The sequence below is a fragment of the Azolla caroliniana genome, unplaced genomic scaffold (genome assembly GCF_043228905.1).
Source record: "Azolla caroliniana isolate FFs.n. ecotype wild unplaced genomic scaffold, voAzoCaro1.0.p SCAF_1, whole genome shotgun sequence".
Lineage (NCBI taxonomy): Eukaryota > Viridiplantae > Streptophyta > Polypodiopsida > Salviniales > Salviniaceae > Azolla > Azolla caroliniana.
This window is the reverse complement of record NW_028230436.1, coordinates 23,903,178-23,920,179: the sequence shown is the minus strand read 5'-3', so window position 1 is coordinate 23,920,179 and position 17,002 is coordinate 23,903,178. Positions and strand designations below refer to the sequence as shown.

The 17,002-nt window shown below is 43.7% G+C and overlaps 2 protein-coding genes across 3 annotated transcripts; one reads left to right on the top strand and one right to left on the bottom strand.

Moving 5' to 3' along the window:
- Positions 1-7,623: 7,623 nt before the first annotated feature.
- LOC147869211 (heterogeneous nuclear ribonucleoprotein 1-like) lies at positions 7,624-10,660 on the bottom strand. Its single transcript, XM_087327389.1, has 2 exons — positions 10,366-10,660; positions 7,624-8,936 (listed from the first exon to the last, which is right to left on the bottom strand). The coding sequence occupies exons 1-2, from the start codon at positions 10,591-10,593 to the stop codon at positions 7,824-7,826; spliced, it is 1,341 nt and encodes a 446-aa protein (XP_087183515.1). The 5' UTR covers positions 10,594-10,660; the 3' UTR covers positions 7,624-7,823.
- A 1,523-nt stretch (positions 10,661-12,183) lies between these two features.
- On the top strand, positions 12,184-15,943 carry LOC147869210 (uncharacterized). Of its 2 annotated transcripts, none has more exons than XM_087327378.1 (4): positions 12,184-12,407; positions 13,063-13,155; positions 14,658-14,864; positions 15,003-15,943. In XM_087327378.1, the coding sequence occupies exons 2-4, from the start codon at positions 13,137-13,139 to the stop codon at positions 15,605-15,607; spliced, it is 831 nt and encodes a 276-aa protein (XP_087183504.1). In that variant the 5' UTR covers positions 12,184-12,407; positions 13,063-13,136; the 3' UTR covers positions 15,608-15,943. The 2 variants fall into 2 exon arrangements, with proteins under 2 accessions (XP_087183504.1, XP_087183495.1); XM_087327369.1 differs by having other exon boundaries at positions 12,990-13,155.
- The last annotated feature ends 1,059 nt before the right edge of the window (positions 15,944-17,002 follow it).

The following is a 17,002-nucleotide window of genomic DNA, read 5'->3' as shown; positions in this document are numbered from 1 at the left end:
ATCAGTGCCAGCCGGTAGGAAGGAAGAGACCCGAATTTGGCTGGAGTCGGGGTCGACATCGAACGATGTGGTCAAAGGCCCATCCGGAGGAGCGGCTCTGGAGGAGCTGACACTGATGGCGCACGATCTGCAGATCGCACAGGCCTGGAGAGACAGCGGTGAACAACCTTGCGACCGGAGGCCACCGGTTGGGCAGCGGTGCATGTGGTGTGACGCGATCGGTCACATTCGGAAGGATTGCGCGGATTTCGCCGACGCACTCAGGACCAACGAGGTGTACCTCTGGAATGGGCGGGTGCAAGCGAGCAAGACCCGGAGAGCCCTAGAACTAAATATGGGGCGCGGCAGAATGAAGAGGTTGATGGAAGAGGCCGCGGCACGACATGTAGAAGCCGTTAACTACTCAACGTCGGCGGGAATTCGGGTCGGGGGTGATGAGACCCGGAAGGCGAAGGACTCCGGATTCTGGCCGCTAGTGCTATAAGGCCTCTCCGGAGTTCAGCTGAAGAAGGAAGAGGCGGACCGCGCGGAACAACGGGTCCAGGAGGTCACTGGATGGGACGATCCGGTCGAAGAGAAAACGGGCTTCGTAGAAGCCGCTTGCCAGAACTACGAGGTTCTGGTGGAAGACAAACAGGCAGGAAAGGCCGGAGGGGTCGGTCCCCCGCAGTGGTACGAGACCCGGTTCGGACCGAAACCAACCGGTGCCGGCAACCCAAGCGTGTCGGATGGGAAGAAGCAAGCGGGGTTTCGGTTGAGCACCGAAATCGAGAGAGCAACGGACCTACGGAAGGTCCTTGAAGAGCGGATCCTCGATAGTAAAGTGAAGTTGTCGTTGCGGGAGGTGCTGGGAATCGCCAAGAGAGATTTCTACAACTCCATCGTAGACTTGGTAAAACGGAAGAGGCTCTCGACGGAGCCGGAACCGGAGAAGCCAATGGAGGTGCGGACTACGCACTTAGAAGACACGGCCCTAGAAGACGAGTTGAAGGAAAGCCACTACGCGAAGCCGCATTGGGCCAGGGCAACTACGGAAACCCCTGTGCGGATCGGCGACGTTCCGGAACCAGTGGTGGCCTTGGTAGACCATGGATCTGAAATCAACCTGATGTCCATGGATTTCTACAAGAAGGGTAAATGGCCGATCAACACCAAGCATGGGTGGAATATACGCGCGGCGACGCGTGCTACGGAGGAGCTGCATGGTGCGTGCCCGAATGTACGCATAAAGATCGGTGACGTCGAGATAGATCAACATTTCTTCGTGCAAGAAACATCCTCGCAGCCGGTGATTCTCGGCGAACCGTACATTACGGCAGCACGCATGGAGACGAAGGTGTTGGACAATGGTTCGGCATACGCGCGCGTCAAGAGCCAAGACGGTAGGCATTCCGTCTAGTTCATGACCGTACGTCCGAACCATGAGAGGAATCGCGAGACCCTCGACATCGACATCCGAGGGGATTTTTAGAGAGGGCTATCAAGGCGTGGGGCCACAGTAGTTCGGACGTACCTAAAGAACCCCACACATGTACAGTAGGTAGGAAGTTTTGGTTCTCCGAAAACGGAGGTTGTACTACAGCCGGCGTTAGCAGCCGGGAGAGGAAGCGAGCAGAGGAGCGGCTCAGGGGATGCGGAGTCCTCTCCCCCGACGAAGAAATCAGCGGCACCGTGGAGGCAGTCTCTTTTGACGATACCTTGGGCGAGTTGCGAAAGGTGATCGGTGAAGACCTTAGAGAAGACCGGACCGTTCCGGTTAGTTCGATGGGAATGCATGAAGTCATCGCAGACTTCGGGGAAAGGATCAGGTCGGATCGGACGGCCCACATGGATACAAAGTACAAGACTATGGACCGGAAGGTGAGGGTAGTCGCAACACCCTTGCCGGAGGGCAGCGAGGAGCGGATAAAAGGGGTCGTGTCGGCCCCAAGTTTACGGAATCCGGCTGGCATAGGGCACCGGTTCATCGACATAACACTACGGGAGCTCAAGGTCGGTGGGGGTGGCTTTCTACTACCAGCAGAGGAGGACAGGTTTCGGAGAATGCTCAGAAGGCATGGGAAAGCCTTTGCTTTCTTGCCGGAGGAGATTGGGTGCATGGACTCGACGATCGTCGAACCGATGGTGATCTTCACGGTACCGCATGTACCGTGGAATCTCAAACCGATTCCAGTGTCGAGAGCTCACATCCCGAAGTTGATGGAGCTTCTGAAGCAAAAGGTGGAGATGGGCATCCTCGAACCGTCGAGTGCCCCATATTCGAATCGGTGGTTTACGGTATCGAAGAAGAACGACATGCTGCGCTTCATTCAGGACCTGCAACCTGTCAATAGGGTGACCATCCGTAATGCAGGAATGGGACCGACCATAGACGAGTTCGCAGAGGCCTTCGCTGGAAGGTCGATCTATTCGGTCGATGACTTATACTCGGGGTACGACCAGTTCCAGCTAGCCGTGGAGAGCAGGGATATCACGATGATGCGAACTCCTCTCGGCCTAGTACGAATGTGTAGCCTACCATAAGGCGGGACGAATTCGGTGGCGCATATGGTGAACGCAATGAACAAGATGCTGAGGGACTGCATCCTGGACATCACCATGCCATTCTTGGACGACATCCCGATAAAGGGGTGTCCAGTGGAAGATGCGGACGAGACTGTCGGGCCAGACGGGTGCCGGAGGTTCGTCGTGAACCACATCAACGATTGCGAGAAGGTGCTGCAGAGGCTCGAGAGCGCACAACTCACCTTCTCCGGAGAAAAATCGGCGTTCGAGCCGTCAGAGATCTTGGTGGTCGGACACCTGTGCGGGCCTTACGGTAGGAAACCGTCTCCGGCAAAGGTAGAAGCCATCTCCGCGATGAAGGACGACTGCGGGTCGGTTACGGAGGTCCGCAGATTCTTGGGGGCGTGCGCGTTCTACCACATCTAGATTCCGCACTACGCGCATGTTGCGGAGCCGCTCTACGGGCTATTGAAGAAAGGGCGTAGGTTCGAGTGGAGCACGGAGCACACGGAGTCGGTCCGGAGGATGAAGGAGGGGCTTGTTGCGGCACCGGCTCTCCGAAAAGCGGTTTACGCTAAGGGAGTCCCCATCTACGTGACGGTGGACACGAGCCCGACCGGGATCGGGTGGGTGATCAATCAGGAGGACAAGGACGGCGTACGATTCCCGATCCGGTTCAGGGCGTAGGTATTGAGTGAGCGACAGCGAGGATACGCCCAAGTCAAGCGCGAACTATGGGGTATCGTTTCGGCAGTCAAGGCCGACAAGGACTACCTGATTGGGACAGAGGTAATAATCGAGACGGACTGCCTGCCGATACTCGGCATGGTTTCCGGATGCATGACGCTGGACCTAGCAATGCTCCGGTGGATAGCGTACATTAAGTCCCTGAACCCGGAGATACAACACATCTCCGGAAAAGATAACGCCATGGCCGACATGCTTTTGAGAGCAAGGTTCGACGACGAAGACGGCATGGTTTCGGATGACGAGGAAGTCGACGAGGACTTCTTCGGGTCGGCTAACGTGACAACGAGGAAAGGGGACACTCCGGCGCTTAACGAATTCGACGAAAGCAGGTACGACGGGGAGTGGCTCCAAATCGAGAGGTTCCTACAGGCGATGACGCCGGACGCAGTGTGGACGAGAGAAGAGGCGAGCCGGGTACAGAAGAAGGCGTACCAATTCTTCCTACGGGACGGGTGCATATGGAGGCACCCAAAGAAAAGAAATGGCATCCCACTCCGAGTAGTGGTAAAGAAAGAAGAACAGGAGGAATTACTAGCGGCATTTCACGAGAGTCCCTGGGCCGGGCACCACGGAACGTGGGCCACATTCGAGAAGCTAAAGGAGAAGTACTGGTGGTCGGGGCTATACCGGGACGTGCATCGGTTCGTAACAACTTGCGAAAGTTGTCAGATGCACTCCGTAGTCCGACATCGGGACGAGCTACACCCGACCTACCCGCCTACGGTCCATTTCAAGTGGATGGTGGACTTGGTGACGATGCTGATGGGAGTAGGACAGATGCGATACCTGGTGCTTGCGCGGGAAGACTTAACGAACCAGGTGGAAGGTCGTGCACTGTAGAACAAGACAACCACGGCGGTATGCCGGTTCCTGATCGAAGAGATAGTGTGTCGATACGGGTGCGTCGGGAGGATCGTGCCCCGGGAGAGCTGGATGCACGGGAAGCTAAGGAGTTGTTCGACCGGCTAGGGGTCAAACTATCCCTCACTACGGCGTACAATCCGGAGGCGAACGGGAAGGTAGAACATGGGCACGGGCCGATCGTAAAGGCGTTAGTGTGTGCATGCGGAGGGCAGGTCGGGAATTGGCCGCGGCTCCTTCCTTACGCACTATGGGCGGACCGAACTACGCACAGTTTGGTGATAGGGTTTATGCCAATAGAGCTGATGTATGGACAGAAGCCAAGCCGATCATGCCAGTGGAACGGATGGTATCTTCGTGGGCGGCGGTAGATTGGAAGGACGAGATGAGCCGGGAGGAGTTGTTGGCGGCGCGGATTCGGCAACTCGAGCGAAGGCCGAAGGACATGAAAAGGGTGAAGGAAAAGTTGTGGGCGGCAAGGGAGCGGAATAAGACCTGGTTCAACCGGACGCACCGGTTGCGACCAAAGAAGATCGAGGAAGGCGACTGGGTCTTGGTGTACGACAATAGCCTCGACAATCAGCACAAGGCAGTGCGAAAGTTCGCGAGGAGATGGTTCGGGCCCTACATGGTGACGAGCACGAACGACAACGGCACGTACCACCTAGTGGAACTCGACGGGACACGGTTAGCGGTACCGGTGGCCGGGAAGCGGATCAAAGCGTTCAAGAAGCAGTTCGAGGACGAGCCGAACCCGGAGGGCGTGGACGAGAGCGACAACGACGACCAGTTCGGGCCCGACGAAGAATCGAAGAGCGACGAGTGAAGCCGGTTTTCTTCGGTATCTACCCGTCTCTGGCGCATGCCGGTGGATGCGCGGTTTGGTGGGGGTGGATGTCGTGAAGAAAACCGGCCATAGGCGGAATCGGAGAAAAAGGCGAATGAACCGGCTCTTACATGGGTGGACGCGAGAATTGATATTTTGTACATGATTCATAACTAGGTTGGCTGATGTAAATACTAGGTAGTACACATTTATTAGGGGATTTGTGTGTATCTCTGTTGAGAGGGGCAGGGAATAAACTATTTAAGGAGGGAGAGAAGGAAGAAAAAGGTATCGCGCGTTGGTAAGGACGAAGTGTTGCTACAGAACCGAGGGCCGAGCTCTCTCTCCTCCGATCGTCGTTCGCTGCCTCTGCTTCGTGGACAACCCGTGTGCTTCCAACAGAGGCTCTCTCTCTCTCTCTCTCTCTCTCTCTCTCTCTCTCTCTCTCTCTCTCTCTCTCTCTCTCTCCTTGGTCCAAGACCCCCGTGGTCTCGCCTCTTCCTACACGCGAACGCGAAACTTCGCGACAACGTGTGCTCTAGTGCAGCGTGCCCCATGTTATCACTCCTATCAAGGTTCCACTTCATGAACTCAACACCGCAAGTCCTACATAATGACTTTGCAATGCCAATTTAATTAGCATTGTCATACAAGAAGACAATATAAACATTATTGGTTGAGGTTTGTGTTTGAACTCTAAAGATTCAATTTCATGACCTCAACAACCCAAGTAATAATCAGTAGTGGTTCGATTCGAGAGTGTCAAACTCAAACCATTTAAAAAAATTGAAACTTACACCGAACCGCACCACAAAACCGTTTAAACAGAACCGTTACAAAAAAAATTCAAGCTCAAACCAAATGGTTTTAGAGACTTTCAAACCTTTAAACCGTTAAACCATTAAAATCGCAATTTCAAGTTTCGGTTTTCAAGTTCAGTCAAAATTCAAATGATCACATTTTAATTTAAAAAAATTTAAAATTTTCAATATTTATAATTTTAATTTTTAATCCATTTGAACCACGGTTTCAAACCATTTAAACCGATAAAGGTTTGAACCAAACCGAACCAATGCCGATTGTTAAACCCTAGCCCAACATAGCTACTTTGCCATGCCAATGTAATCAGCAATGTCATACAAATAGACAATCTGACCATTGTCATATCACATTACCATCAAACACAACCCTCAACCAAGACCAACACGAGAATGTGAACAAGTTGTATTAGTTGCATAGCAAGGACATTCCATGTGTCCATATCAATAACTTTTGTTAACAAACAAGAAGGGGTTGTTGAGTTGGGTATAAATTCTTAACCAAGTCAAGTTATGCAAAACCAAATTAACAATATTTTTAAGTCAAGTCTTGTTCCATAGAAAACATCGGTCGCACAAAAAATGAGAATGATTAGGGGAGGTATGCAATTCACTTTCCTTATTAACCTTCTCATACACAAAATAAATTCTAATCAATGTCTATTTTCCCAACACTCACATTTTAGACAAAGGGAAAGGCATAAGACGCCTTCATAGTTGTCTCTTATCATTTCCTGCTTATCAAACACTATGGATTGTTAAAACGTCCTCCAATTCAAGAAAGATCATCGTCCTCTTCTAAATGAAAGATGTTCTAGCATTAGACAACAACCTTACATGAAGAATAAGAAATTAACAAAATAATGAGAGATATATCACCCCTTTATTTACATGGAATCAGTTCTGACCAGTAATTATACGATTACCCAATACATGAACTGAAACGAAACTGAAGTGTGGCCATGAACATCAGAGAGACATTATCACATATTCTGCATACTGTACAACATTCCACTTCACAAACTTGTGATGGTAAATGTCATAAAACAGAGATAATTGCAGTTAATAACACAGAAAGCCCAAACAAGACAAAACATCAAGAAATGTGGTTTATCATCGTCTTTACAATGGCTGTGCTATGTCTAGACTCTATGATCAATTATTTCAGCTCGCCTTGCCCATGACCTTTGCCCATAACCTTCAGCAGCTAAAGACGTACTAGAGAGTAGTCTATCAATCACCTTCAGTTATGGACACATTTGTTAATAGTTCTAGCACTCTACAAGGGCCGTGCGAGCATATTCTATATATACGATGCGCTTCCATTAACAAAACACTTGTTAGACCTTTCTTGTACATGATATAAACATTGCCATTTATAGTTATGAACATTTGTTAATAGTTCTTGCACTTTACAAGGGTCGTGCTTGCATGTTCTATGAACAGTATCATCTATATATATGATGAGATTCCGCTAACGAAACACTTGTTAGACCTTTCTTGTGCATGATATGAACAGTACCATTTATGTTAATCTATGAACATACTTGGGACAAACTTGTCTATGACCTTTCTTGTAGGTAGAAATTCAACCTGGGAAATCCCAACCAATAGCTCAATTCTGAGCCATAGAAGATCACATTCCAGGAAGAGTTCAGCCGGCCATGAAAGAGTTGAGCTTGTATCCTTTCTCAGAATTGACCTGTTAAAGAGGCCACAAAATCCAGGAAGAAGTTCATAAGATAAGGAAAGCTTTTTCAATCCTTAGAAAAAGCTCGCTTTGAATTCTAATAGTTCTATCACTGCACCTGCACCTATGATTTTGGTCACACAATCATTCGAAAATGTCTTAGTTAACGCATCTTTCAAGAATATGAGCTGGTACAACATATTATTAAACAGGATAATAAATCAATATATCCTATACATAAAACAGTAATTCATTGTTTTTGGTAACACAAATGGCAGCATATTATAACCTGACAAAGAAGTTTAGCTTATACCCTGGCGACACAAGTTTATCTCCATAAATAATAAATAAATAAAAACCTAGGGATATAGAATCAGCTCGTCCTTTCGCCAGCAGTAGAAGGGTATGGTCTAAACCGAGCATCAGGGCCATGTTGTGTTTGCCTTCCTACAACACCATACCCTGTAGCATCAGTGGGACTAGCACCCATCACATTACCATACCCACCTCCTGAAGCTAAAGCAGGAGAGCCATGAATCTCGCCACTTTTCCAAGGTACTGTGCCTCCATAGTGTGATTGTGAACCAGTAGCATATGAATCCACTCCATTAGCCATGTTGCGGGGAGGAAATCCCCCACCACTATTATAACGAGAACCACCACCATTAGACTGTGTTGCAGGACCAGAATTCCAGCCTGGACCACCATATCCAGCAACACCAACAACTCCATAGCCACCTGCTGGGCTACCAGAAGGACCATACCCTGAATTAGAGTTTCCCCATGGGCTTCTTGGACCTAATTGTGGTGCACTTACATAAACTCCTGATGAGCCTATGGACGGTGGGGGAGCACCATAACCACTTCCATAGCCTCCTGGTTGACAAAATCCACCTCTACCACCGTAAGCATTAGCTCCATATCCTCCACTCATAGCTACACCATATCCAGGACCACCTCCATACCCTATAGGTCCATAAGTAGGTGCACTATAAGAAGGATATCCACCTCGTCCACCTTGGGGTGGAACAAATCTAGGTCCGACATAAGCATTTGCACTAGTGATATTGCTTCCTTGTACATAACCATTGTTGTATGCCACACCCATCACACCTCCATACCCACCTGTTGTAACTGTACGAGCCCCTGCAAGCTCTTTCGGAACAGCTTTCTTCACTTCTACCAACTTCTCATGGATCTGGTGGAATGTGTTCTGCTGGATAACTTTCTCAACAGCATCCTCGGAGTCAAAGGTGATGAATCCAAAGCCTCTTGGCCTTTGGGTGGCTGGGTCATACATTACAACTACATCTGTTATATTTCCAAACTGAGAAAAATAATTCCTAAAATCTTCTTCTGTTACAGATGTAGCTAGACCGCCAACAAATATTTTCTTAGTCCTAGTTATATTTGAAACAGAATCATTGTTGTTGCTCCTAGGTAAATTCTGCTGCTCTTCTCTTGGGACAGCTTTCTTGATTTCCACCTAAATAGATTAAACAACGCTAAACTAGTTACAAATCCTACGCCTAATTTACATAACTTCCATTGCAACATAAAAGTCACAACAGACAGCATCTGCCATCTGCAAGACCATAATAAGGAAACCACAAAAATAGGAACCTTCTCAATTTATAAATACACCAAATTTGCACTCTTTTCAAGTGAGGAGTCAGAAAATTGGAAAGCACAAAAATGGACTGTTGTCAAAAAAGTTGTTTGTTTGAGAAAGATAGCACAAAAATGGACTGTTGTCAAAAACGTTGTTTGTTTGAGAAAGATTTTTTAGACATTCAAACACTGTGAGATAGAAGACACGTCATATGAAAACCATAAAGTACCCAAAACTTGAAATTCCTGAAACTCAGGGAGCAGATTTCTTGACTTTGGGAGAAACAGAAAAGGGCAATGAAACTTCCACAGAAATATGTGCCCATGAGACATGAAATACCAGTAACCTGATGAAAATGCTACAAAAGAACACAAAAACAGTGTGTTGATATATATACATTAGCACAGACATTGACAGATACGCAGACTACCCCCTTCAAACATTGCATAACCGTTTCAAACCATTTTAATTCTTAGGATTCAAGAACCAAATGGTCGACTTCCCCAAAACCTTAAAAGATTCAGTTTCCTACTATAATGAAAACCTGCTTTGCAGTTTTCCTCAACTTTGCCCTAACACATTTCCAGAAACTATAAGGAGAGCCCATGCCCTATAATTAGCAGAAACCCAGTCTACAATCACAATAACCAATGATCCAGCTCTAAACTAAACTCTGTAAAGGTTCTAGAACCCTGAAGGAAAAAGTTTTTATAACATTAAGAGAAACAGTCGTGGATTTTTACTTTCCAAAACATTAGCCAATTTCCACAAAACCCGAAGTCCAATTGCTGGCAATCCATAAAAATCATAATATTTCCAGAAACCATAAATACCAGTGCACTGATATCAACAAAGAATGATATGTTGCTATTAAGAGATCCTGTTATGCAGCTTCACCTCAAGGAACAACCGTTGTACTACAATATTTGTTCTCATAAACAGAACAAGCTACGCAGTTGTTCCTATCTGCTGAGACGAAAATGATCTCGGATCGTTTGACTGAGGTAAACCAAAAATTATTCTGATAAGATAAGCTTAAGTTTCTTTCCACAAAATACAGAGATGAAAGGAAGTCCTCGTTCATTGCATAGCTAGAGATGTGTAGGGTAGTGTTAAGTTGGGGAAACAAAAGGACGTACTGACTAACTTGCATTATTTTTTATTCAGTAAACCGCCTAGTTCTCGTGCTGAACAAAACTGAGACTTATATATTGCCAGTTCCTTTTCACATAATATAGAGATGAGAGGATGGTGTTAAATTTTGTTGCTAGGAAAATGAGGTGGAGAAGCAAAAGAAGCTTACCGTTCGTCCGTCGATGGTGTGTTTGTGGAGCAAGATATTATCAGTGACGGAAGGATCAGAGAAAGCAACAAATCCGAATCCACGAGCTCTACCAGTCGATCGATCTTTAACTATAACAGCTTCCACAACCTCGCCAAAGCTACTGAAATATTCTTTGAGGCGCTCTTCAGAAGTTTCCCACGAGATCCCTCCCACAAACACCTTTCCCTGCTCCCAAGAAGAACTCATGGGAGCTCCCCCCCCCTGAAACAAAAGAACGGAAGGAAGGAAAGGGAGGGAATGTATAGCCCTTCTGCTAAAGAAAGCACCAGAAGAAGAAGAAGAAGCAGAAGAAGAAGATCAATTTTGTGTTGCACAGCAGGGCCCAAAAAAAAGAACCCTAGAAATCTGCAGAAGAAAGGGAAGGGGTGGTCCCTTCAGGTTGTGCCAGCTGTAAGTAAGAGAGAGAGAGAGAGAGAGAAGAGAAGAGAAGAGAAGAAGGAAGCAGGCGGCACAGGCCGGCCTTTGTGTTGACCCTTCCTGTCTCATGGTTTGGTCGGTTTCACACACGATCGTGTCCTCTCTCACTCTCATTCTCTCTCAAATACGAGACAACAACACTTTAAGATGTATAATCTCTTCTTTCGTCTTCTTATACGCCACTTTCGCCTCTTGGAAGACGTTAATATATCTTTCTTTCTCACACACATTTTACAGCCCATCTCGTTGTCTCCTGTGAACCATTGCTTCCATGACACTTACTTAGCTCACACACATTGCTCGCGATGTCAGACAAGGGGCAATTTGGGGCACAAAGTGATGAGAATGGCTGACTGGCTACGCACACTTTGCCCGAAACAAGTTCGAGAGTCTTTGAGTGTGGCACTTTGGTATAATCCCCTCCCTTTGATCACATTCGACTATGCTTCTTCCTACACAATCTTCAACCAAACTCTCGATCCTCTAACTATCACATATATATTACGTGAAATGTTATATTCTTGGTCCCATAGGTCATATTTGACCTCCAACTACAATAATAGAATCTACCTATCTATCTCTCAACCTCAACGAACCACGCCTGCCCACCTACGAAATGATTGGCTTCAATTTTGCACTTCACCCTCTACTATGTGTGTATTGATGTCGATGATATATGTAAATGTATATATTGTCCCATTTCAATCGCATATGCCTAGCATTCACGTTTCCCCCTCTCCAAATATGGTGATTGTGCGCAAACTCATGGTTCACAATTCGCGTCTCAATATATTGCACTTTGAGTGCCACATATTATTGACTGTTTAGTGACGACTTGCCTATTACATATGTCGATGCTTATGAGTGGATTTACACCACCATTCAAAGATCAAGAACACCGGACCTGCATGACCATACCTTGGAGGACAATACATCACTATTAAGTTTATCATTTATTGATCTTAACTTTTGATGAGTGTCATTTTCTAACTACCAACTGGCTTGTGATTAGCAGAAAAGTAACACAACTGGGAGAATGGAACACATTATCAATCATGAGATAGTTGATGGGAGAGGGTGTCAAATTCAATCACATTTCTCCGCCTTGAAGTAAACTTATGGCTCTCTCTTGCTAGGTTCTTGAGAACCTTCAATTCTTTTTTGGGGGGGGGAGGAGAGGGAGGGGCATTATGGGAATTATCTAAAACAAGAGAGAGGTAATAAAATTGATTTCCTCCTTTTTTATTGTTAATTGTTTTTTTATTATTATGACTCATGAGAGAGGAAAATAACACACTCCTTCCTTCACTTCTCTGTCAGAACTAGGGTTTCTTTTCTGCTGCCCCTGCTTTTAAAAAATAAATAAATTCCTCCCTTCTCTTGTCGTGTCTAAATTAGGATTCTTTCTTCTTTTTCTGTTCCTTTCATGCTCTGATCCGAGATAACCTTGAACGAGCAGAAATCGTAGCAAATTTCCTTCATCACTACCACTGTCGTCGTCATCGCCGTCTTAGTCTTCATTGATCGGAGATATGGTGAAGAACGTCACATTGAAAGACAACATCGATTTCATTCCCCCCGAGGTGAACACACAAGAGATCGGATTGTCTTCTTCCTTGCTGAAAAATGCTTAATTTTTTTCCTCTCTTTATCTCTCCCGTGTTCGTCGATCCTCTATGTTCCTGTGTTGCAGATTCTTTTCAGGAGCTAGTTAAGGAAATTGTGTATTTTTTGTTTTATTGCAACGTGTTTTCTTCCACATTTTTGTTTGTCAAGTTTTAAATTTCTTTCTTTCCTCCTTCTGTCTGTCTATATCGAGAGATTGTGTTTGTGTTTGACATTGCAGACAATTTTCAAACTTCTGTTAAATTCTCTTACTTTCCTTTTCTTTTGAACAATTGGCCAATTCTGGATTTTCGTTTTTCTTTCCTTACTTCCCCGTAATTAGGTAGATCGTCTTTTCATCTGTGTTGCAGACCGTTTTCATGTTTTAGTTTGGCGAATTCATGGATTTTCTTTGTCTTTTTTCCTTCTTCTTATGCTACATTCATAATCTATCTATCTATCTATCTATTTTTCCGACCGTGTCAAACACTTCTGGAAGAATCCTAGGTTTTCTTTCCTTCCTCCATGTTGATTCCTCATCTGTCTGCCTGCATTTTCAGACTGTTTTCAACATTTTATTTGGAAATGATGAATTTACAAAGAGATTCCACAAGAAGTTCAATTATGATCCAGATGCTGAAGCTTCCAATTGGAATGAATATAATGAACGGGTTGTGAAGTATGTTGCATCTACACAGGCTCCAAAAATGATAGCGAAGGTTGCTGGTAGGCTTCTCCTCTAGACTTGCACAGTTTTCATTTTAGTGTTTTTTTTAAGATCAAGGATAAGTTGTCAAAGAAGTGCCACTATGATGTTGGCTCAAGACACAATTGACTGTTTGATCAGGTTAATTGCTTCTCTTGCATTATCTTCAACTGGTTTCTTTGAAAAATAATTCAGAGTTGAACTAAAACGGCTTCCAAATATGAAAATTGTGGTATTTGTTAGCATTGGCATGAGTTCAGATTAATAGAAGTGACTTTGTTTATTTGAGATAATTGTGTTGGGGATAGGCTTTCGAGGGTTCCAAAATTTGATATTTCTGCTATTTTTATGCCTTAACATGGGCTCAAACGAGAAATGATCAGCTCAGATCAGTAGAAATGATTGCTTTTACGTCACAATATAGCAGGAGGCGTTTAGAAGGGTACCAGACTATGCAGTTTGTGGTATTTGTAGGCCTTCACAATTATCTCAGATTAGTAGAAGCGAGTCAATTGGAGGTCAATCTAAGTGGTTGTTCTAAACAAACTTCTATTGGGACACAGACCTTTCAAATTGTGGTACTTGTCGGCCTTGACATGAGCTCAGATTAATAAAACTGACTTTATGAGCTCAGATTACTTGAACTGGTTGTTTAGAACAATCTCCTTATGTGTGTTGTTCTTTATAATTCATCCAAATTATGAAATATCTAAGGCAAATAGATCCAGTAAAGTGTATGGAAAAATATCTGCTTAGGTTCATGGTTCTAAAATATCTGAACATATGTATAGCATAGCATATGTACAGAATTTTAAGAGTTATCCAGTGTATGTGTAGACAACGAATTAAAGAGGTGTCTTATGAACATCCTGTATGAATGATGGAAGAGGATAGCATAGTGTAGGTACAGGATGAAGGATAGCGTAGTATACGCACAGGATTTTAAGAGTTCTCTGGTATGTGTATGGGTCAAGAATTAAAGAGGTCTTCATGAACATCCTGTATGAATGATGAAACATACAAAGAGGATAAAGAGAAATAAGATCATGAAGTAAATATGATGCATAGCTCCCGTTCTAATTATGGCACGTGGAAACATCAATGAGACTGCACATATAAATTGGCAGAATAGGATGTTCCTGTGCAGCCGGAAACCTGATCACAAACAATGATCTTGTGCTGCTGGAATATTTTTGGGTGCCTCCAATTGGTGTTCAACCTGCTGAAATAGTGTGCAGTGTTATGATTTGTAATTAGTTAGGGTTTGAACTTGGCTTTTTCGTCTGATAAATAACTTTGAGAAAGTTATAGCTAGCCATAATTTAGCAGTGGACTTTCTTTTTTCATCCGATAACATACTTTGAGATCTAGGTTTTGTCTTGGTTCTTGTGGCTGATACTATATTTCTGCCAAAATGAGGACAAACTTTTATTTCCTAAACATGCGCTCCATAAGTGCTATTATATAAAGTACTATTGATGGAGGCTTTAGTTTGTGCAATTCTGATGTTTGCCTCGTACAGGTGATTCGTTTCCGGTAACGGAGGTTCAAAGGTACTGTAAGAAGGGAAATTCTTACAAACTCACTTGTAGTCCTGTCATTGGATCTCCCATAGGAAGCTATACTAGGACAGAAGTAGAAACTGAACTGTTACCTGATGAAAGCAGCAAGGGTTGCATAATTGTCGTTAATACAGTTGTGGAATGCAAGGGTATGTGGGGGTTGGATGGTAAGTATAGAATAAGTTGAAGCTTGCTTCTGGTTTTGCATTTAGTGACCATTCGTTTGTATTATATTGTATTATATTGCAAACATCAGTTTAATGAATGTATCATGTATTTATTTTTTATGCTATCATATGCTGTAGGTACAATTGAGAACTTTATGGAAAGTAAAGCGAGGTCCACTTTCGATGAATGGATGACATTGGCAAAACTTTTCTGTCAAGAGAAGTTGGCTTTGTGTGTGATAGAGGATGAAAGACACCTTTCTAATGAGAATCTAGACTACTTTTATGATGCTGATGACACTTCGACGAGTTTCTCTGCACCATCATCTGGGGTGCAAGTGGATGGGGTCTTGTCACCAATGCAAAAGACAGATCAAACCAGAGTAGCAAATGGAATTTTAAGTAGATTTAAATCTGTGTTCTCGACTGCAACAGAGAGTATGGATGCATCGTGTATGCAAATTATTCTTCGGGAAATGAATGAGATAGAAATCTCTTGTCGGGTTGTGCAAGGCCATGTAGAGAAGCTGAATGTTGAAATGCTTCAGATGGATGACAATGTAAAGAAAATGAACGAAGAGATGCTTAAGATTCGATATGACATTCAATGCATGCGATTGGTAATGGAGAAGAAACAAGACCAAGTTTTAATTCCAAGGAGAGAAGGATTGACCCTGGTTGTGGGTCTAGCTACTGGTTTTGCTCTGGGATATGCATATATGAAAGTAAGAAGTAGGTCATAAATTGGCTGTAAAATTATTGATGGATGCATGTCTTCGCTTCTCTGCTTTTTCCATGATAACTATTCTTGTAAAAAAAGTCGTTTAGTACATATTAGAGAATGAAACCTCATTCAATGTACAGATATAAGAGATAGTTTAAACGTGTACATGTGAGATTTATGGAAACATCCTGAAGTAGAGGCAGCGTTAATCATCTTGTTCTTTTTTAGATATAGTTCTAATTTACTCCTAAGGCTATACGCAGCCAAGCCAAGATATGAGAATCACTAATATGTAATGTGACCAATCACAGTTAATTAATGATACATAATAAAAATACCAAATGGTGTTTCTTTATAGTAGGTTCAATTCTTTTCTGGGATTAAGACCTATAATTGATTTAGAAAGGCTATACGTAGCCAAGCCAAGACATGAGAATCACTAATTTGTAATGTGACCATTCACGGTTAATTAATGATACATAATAAAAATACCTAATGGTGTTTCTTTATAGTTGAGTTAAGACCTATAATTGAGTTAGAACTGCATGAATGTATAATCAAGTGAGGTATAAATTATCCTTCATCACAGTTGTACTCTGTTGACAAAATGATGTGCTTTCATATGCTTTCAGGAAAGGTATGCATTAATAGAGCTGAATAGTATTCTGATGGCTGTTGATAAAATGAAAAAGATTGTGATTCAATATGTACTTGCAAGTTTATGTGGTTATGCATTAACAATATTCATAGGCAAATGCTAATACATCATAATCATGAGGCGTGCCGAGTTGTCATTCATTTCTTAGTCAGAGTACTAGACAATTTCCTGTGTAACCCATAAAATTCCTATTGGTGAGTCACAACTAGGGTAACTCATAAAACTGAGGAACCCTAAATGTTAAAGTTCTTAGTTCTAATATTGTGCATTTTAAGACACAACATGTCATTTGGAAAACTAACATCTACTAAATGTATATTTTAAAACTACACTATATTGTTGCTGGCAGCTATGTTATGCAAATATACCAAGACTGCTTCAACTCTACAAAGTCAATGTTACGCATGAAATCCTTGGATATTCAATCATCGCAAATATAAAGACAGAAATGACCGCATATACAAAAACAATGACGATAACAAGATATATATATTCTGTGTAAAAAAACAATAATGATCATGACCCTGTGCTGGAATCTCTTATACAATGTAATTGCACGTTGGCAGAATGAGACGCATTTTATGATACAGACATAAATAAAAAATTATTCCATGGACTGCAAAAGAGCAAGTGGCCTAGAAAGCCAGAACATGAAAATCTTATGACCAAAAAGACATTCATATGAATAATTTGACGTAATGTAGGGCAAGAAAAGAAATAAACCAGAAGCCCAAACCTGGAAAAAAACCGTTGAAC

Excerpts from the sequence above, each read along its gene's own strand:
- LOC147869210 (XM_087327369.1), top strand. The coding sequence starts at position 12,357 with ATGGTGAAGAACGTCACATTGAAAGACAACATCGATTTCATTCCCCCC. Across the intron at positions 12,408-12,989 it reads TCGATTTCATTCCCCCCGAG|ACTGTTTTCAACATTTTATT; the intron begins GTGAACACACAA and ends CTGCATTTTCAG. Across the intron at positions 14,865-15,002 it reads GGGTATGTGGGGGTTGGATG|GTACAATTGAGAACTTTATG; the intron begins GTAAGTATAGAA and ends CATATGCTGTAG.
- LOC147869211 (XM_087327389.1), bottom strand. The coding sequence starts at position 10,593 with ATGAGTTCTTCTTGGGAGCAGGGAAAGGTGTTTGTGGGAGGGATCTCG. Across the intron at positions 8,937-10,365 it reads ACACCATCGACGGACGAACG|GTGGAAATCAAGAAAGCTGT; the intron begins GTAAGCTTCTTT and ends TAATCTATTTAG.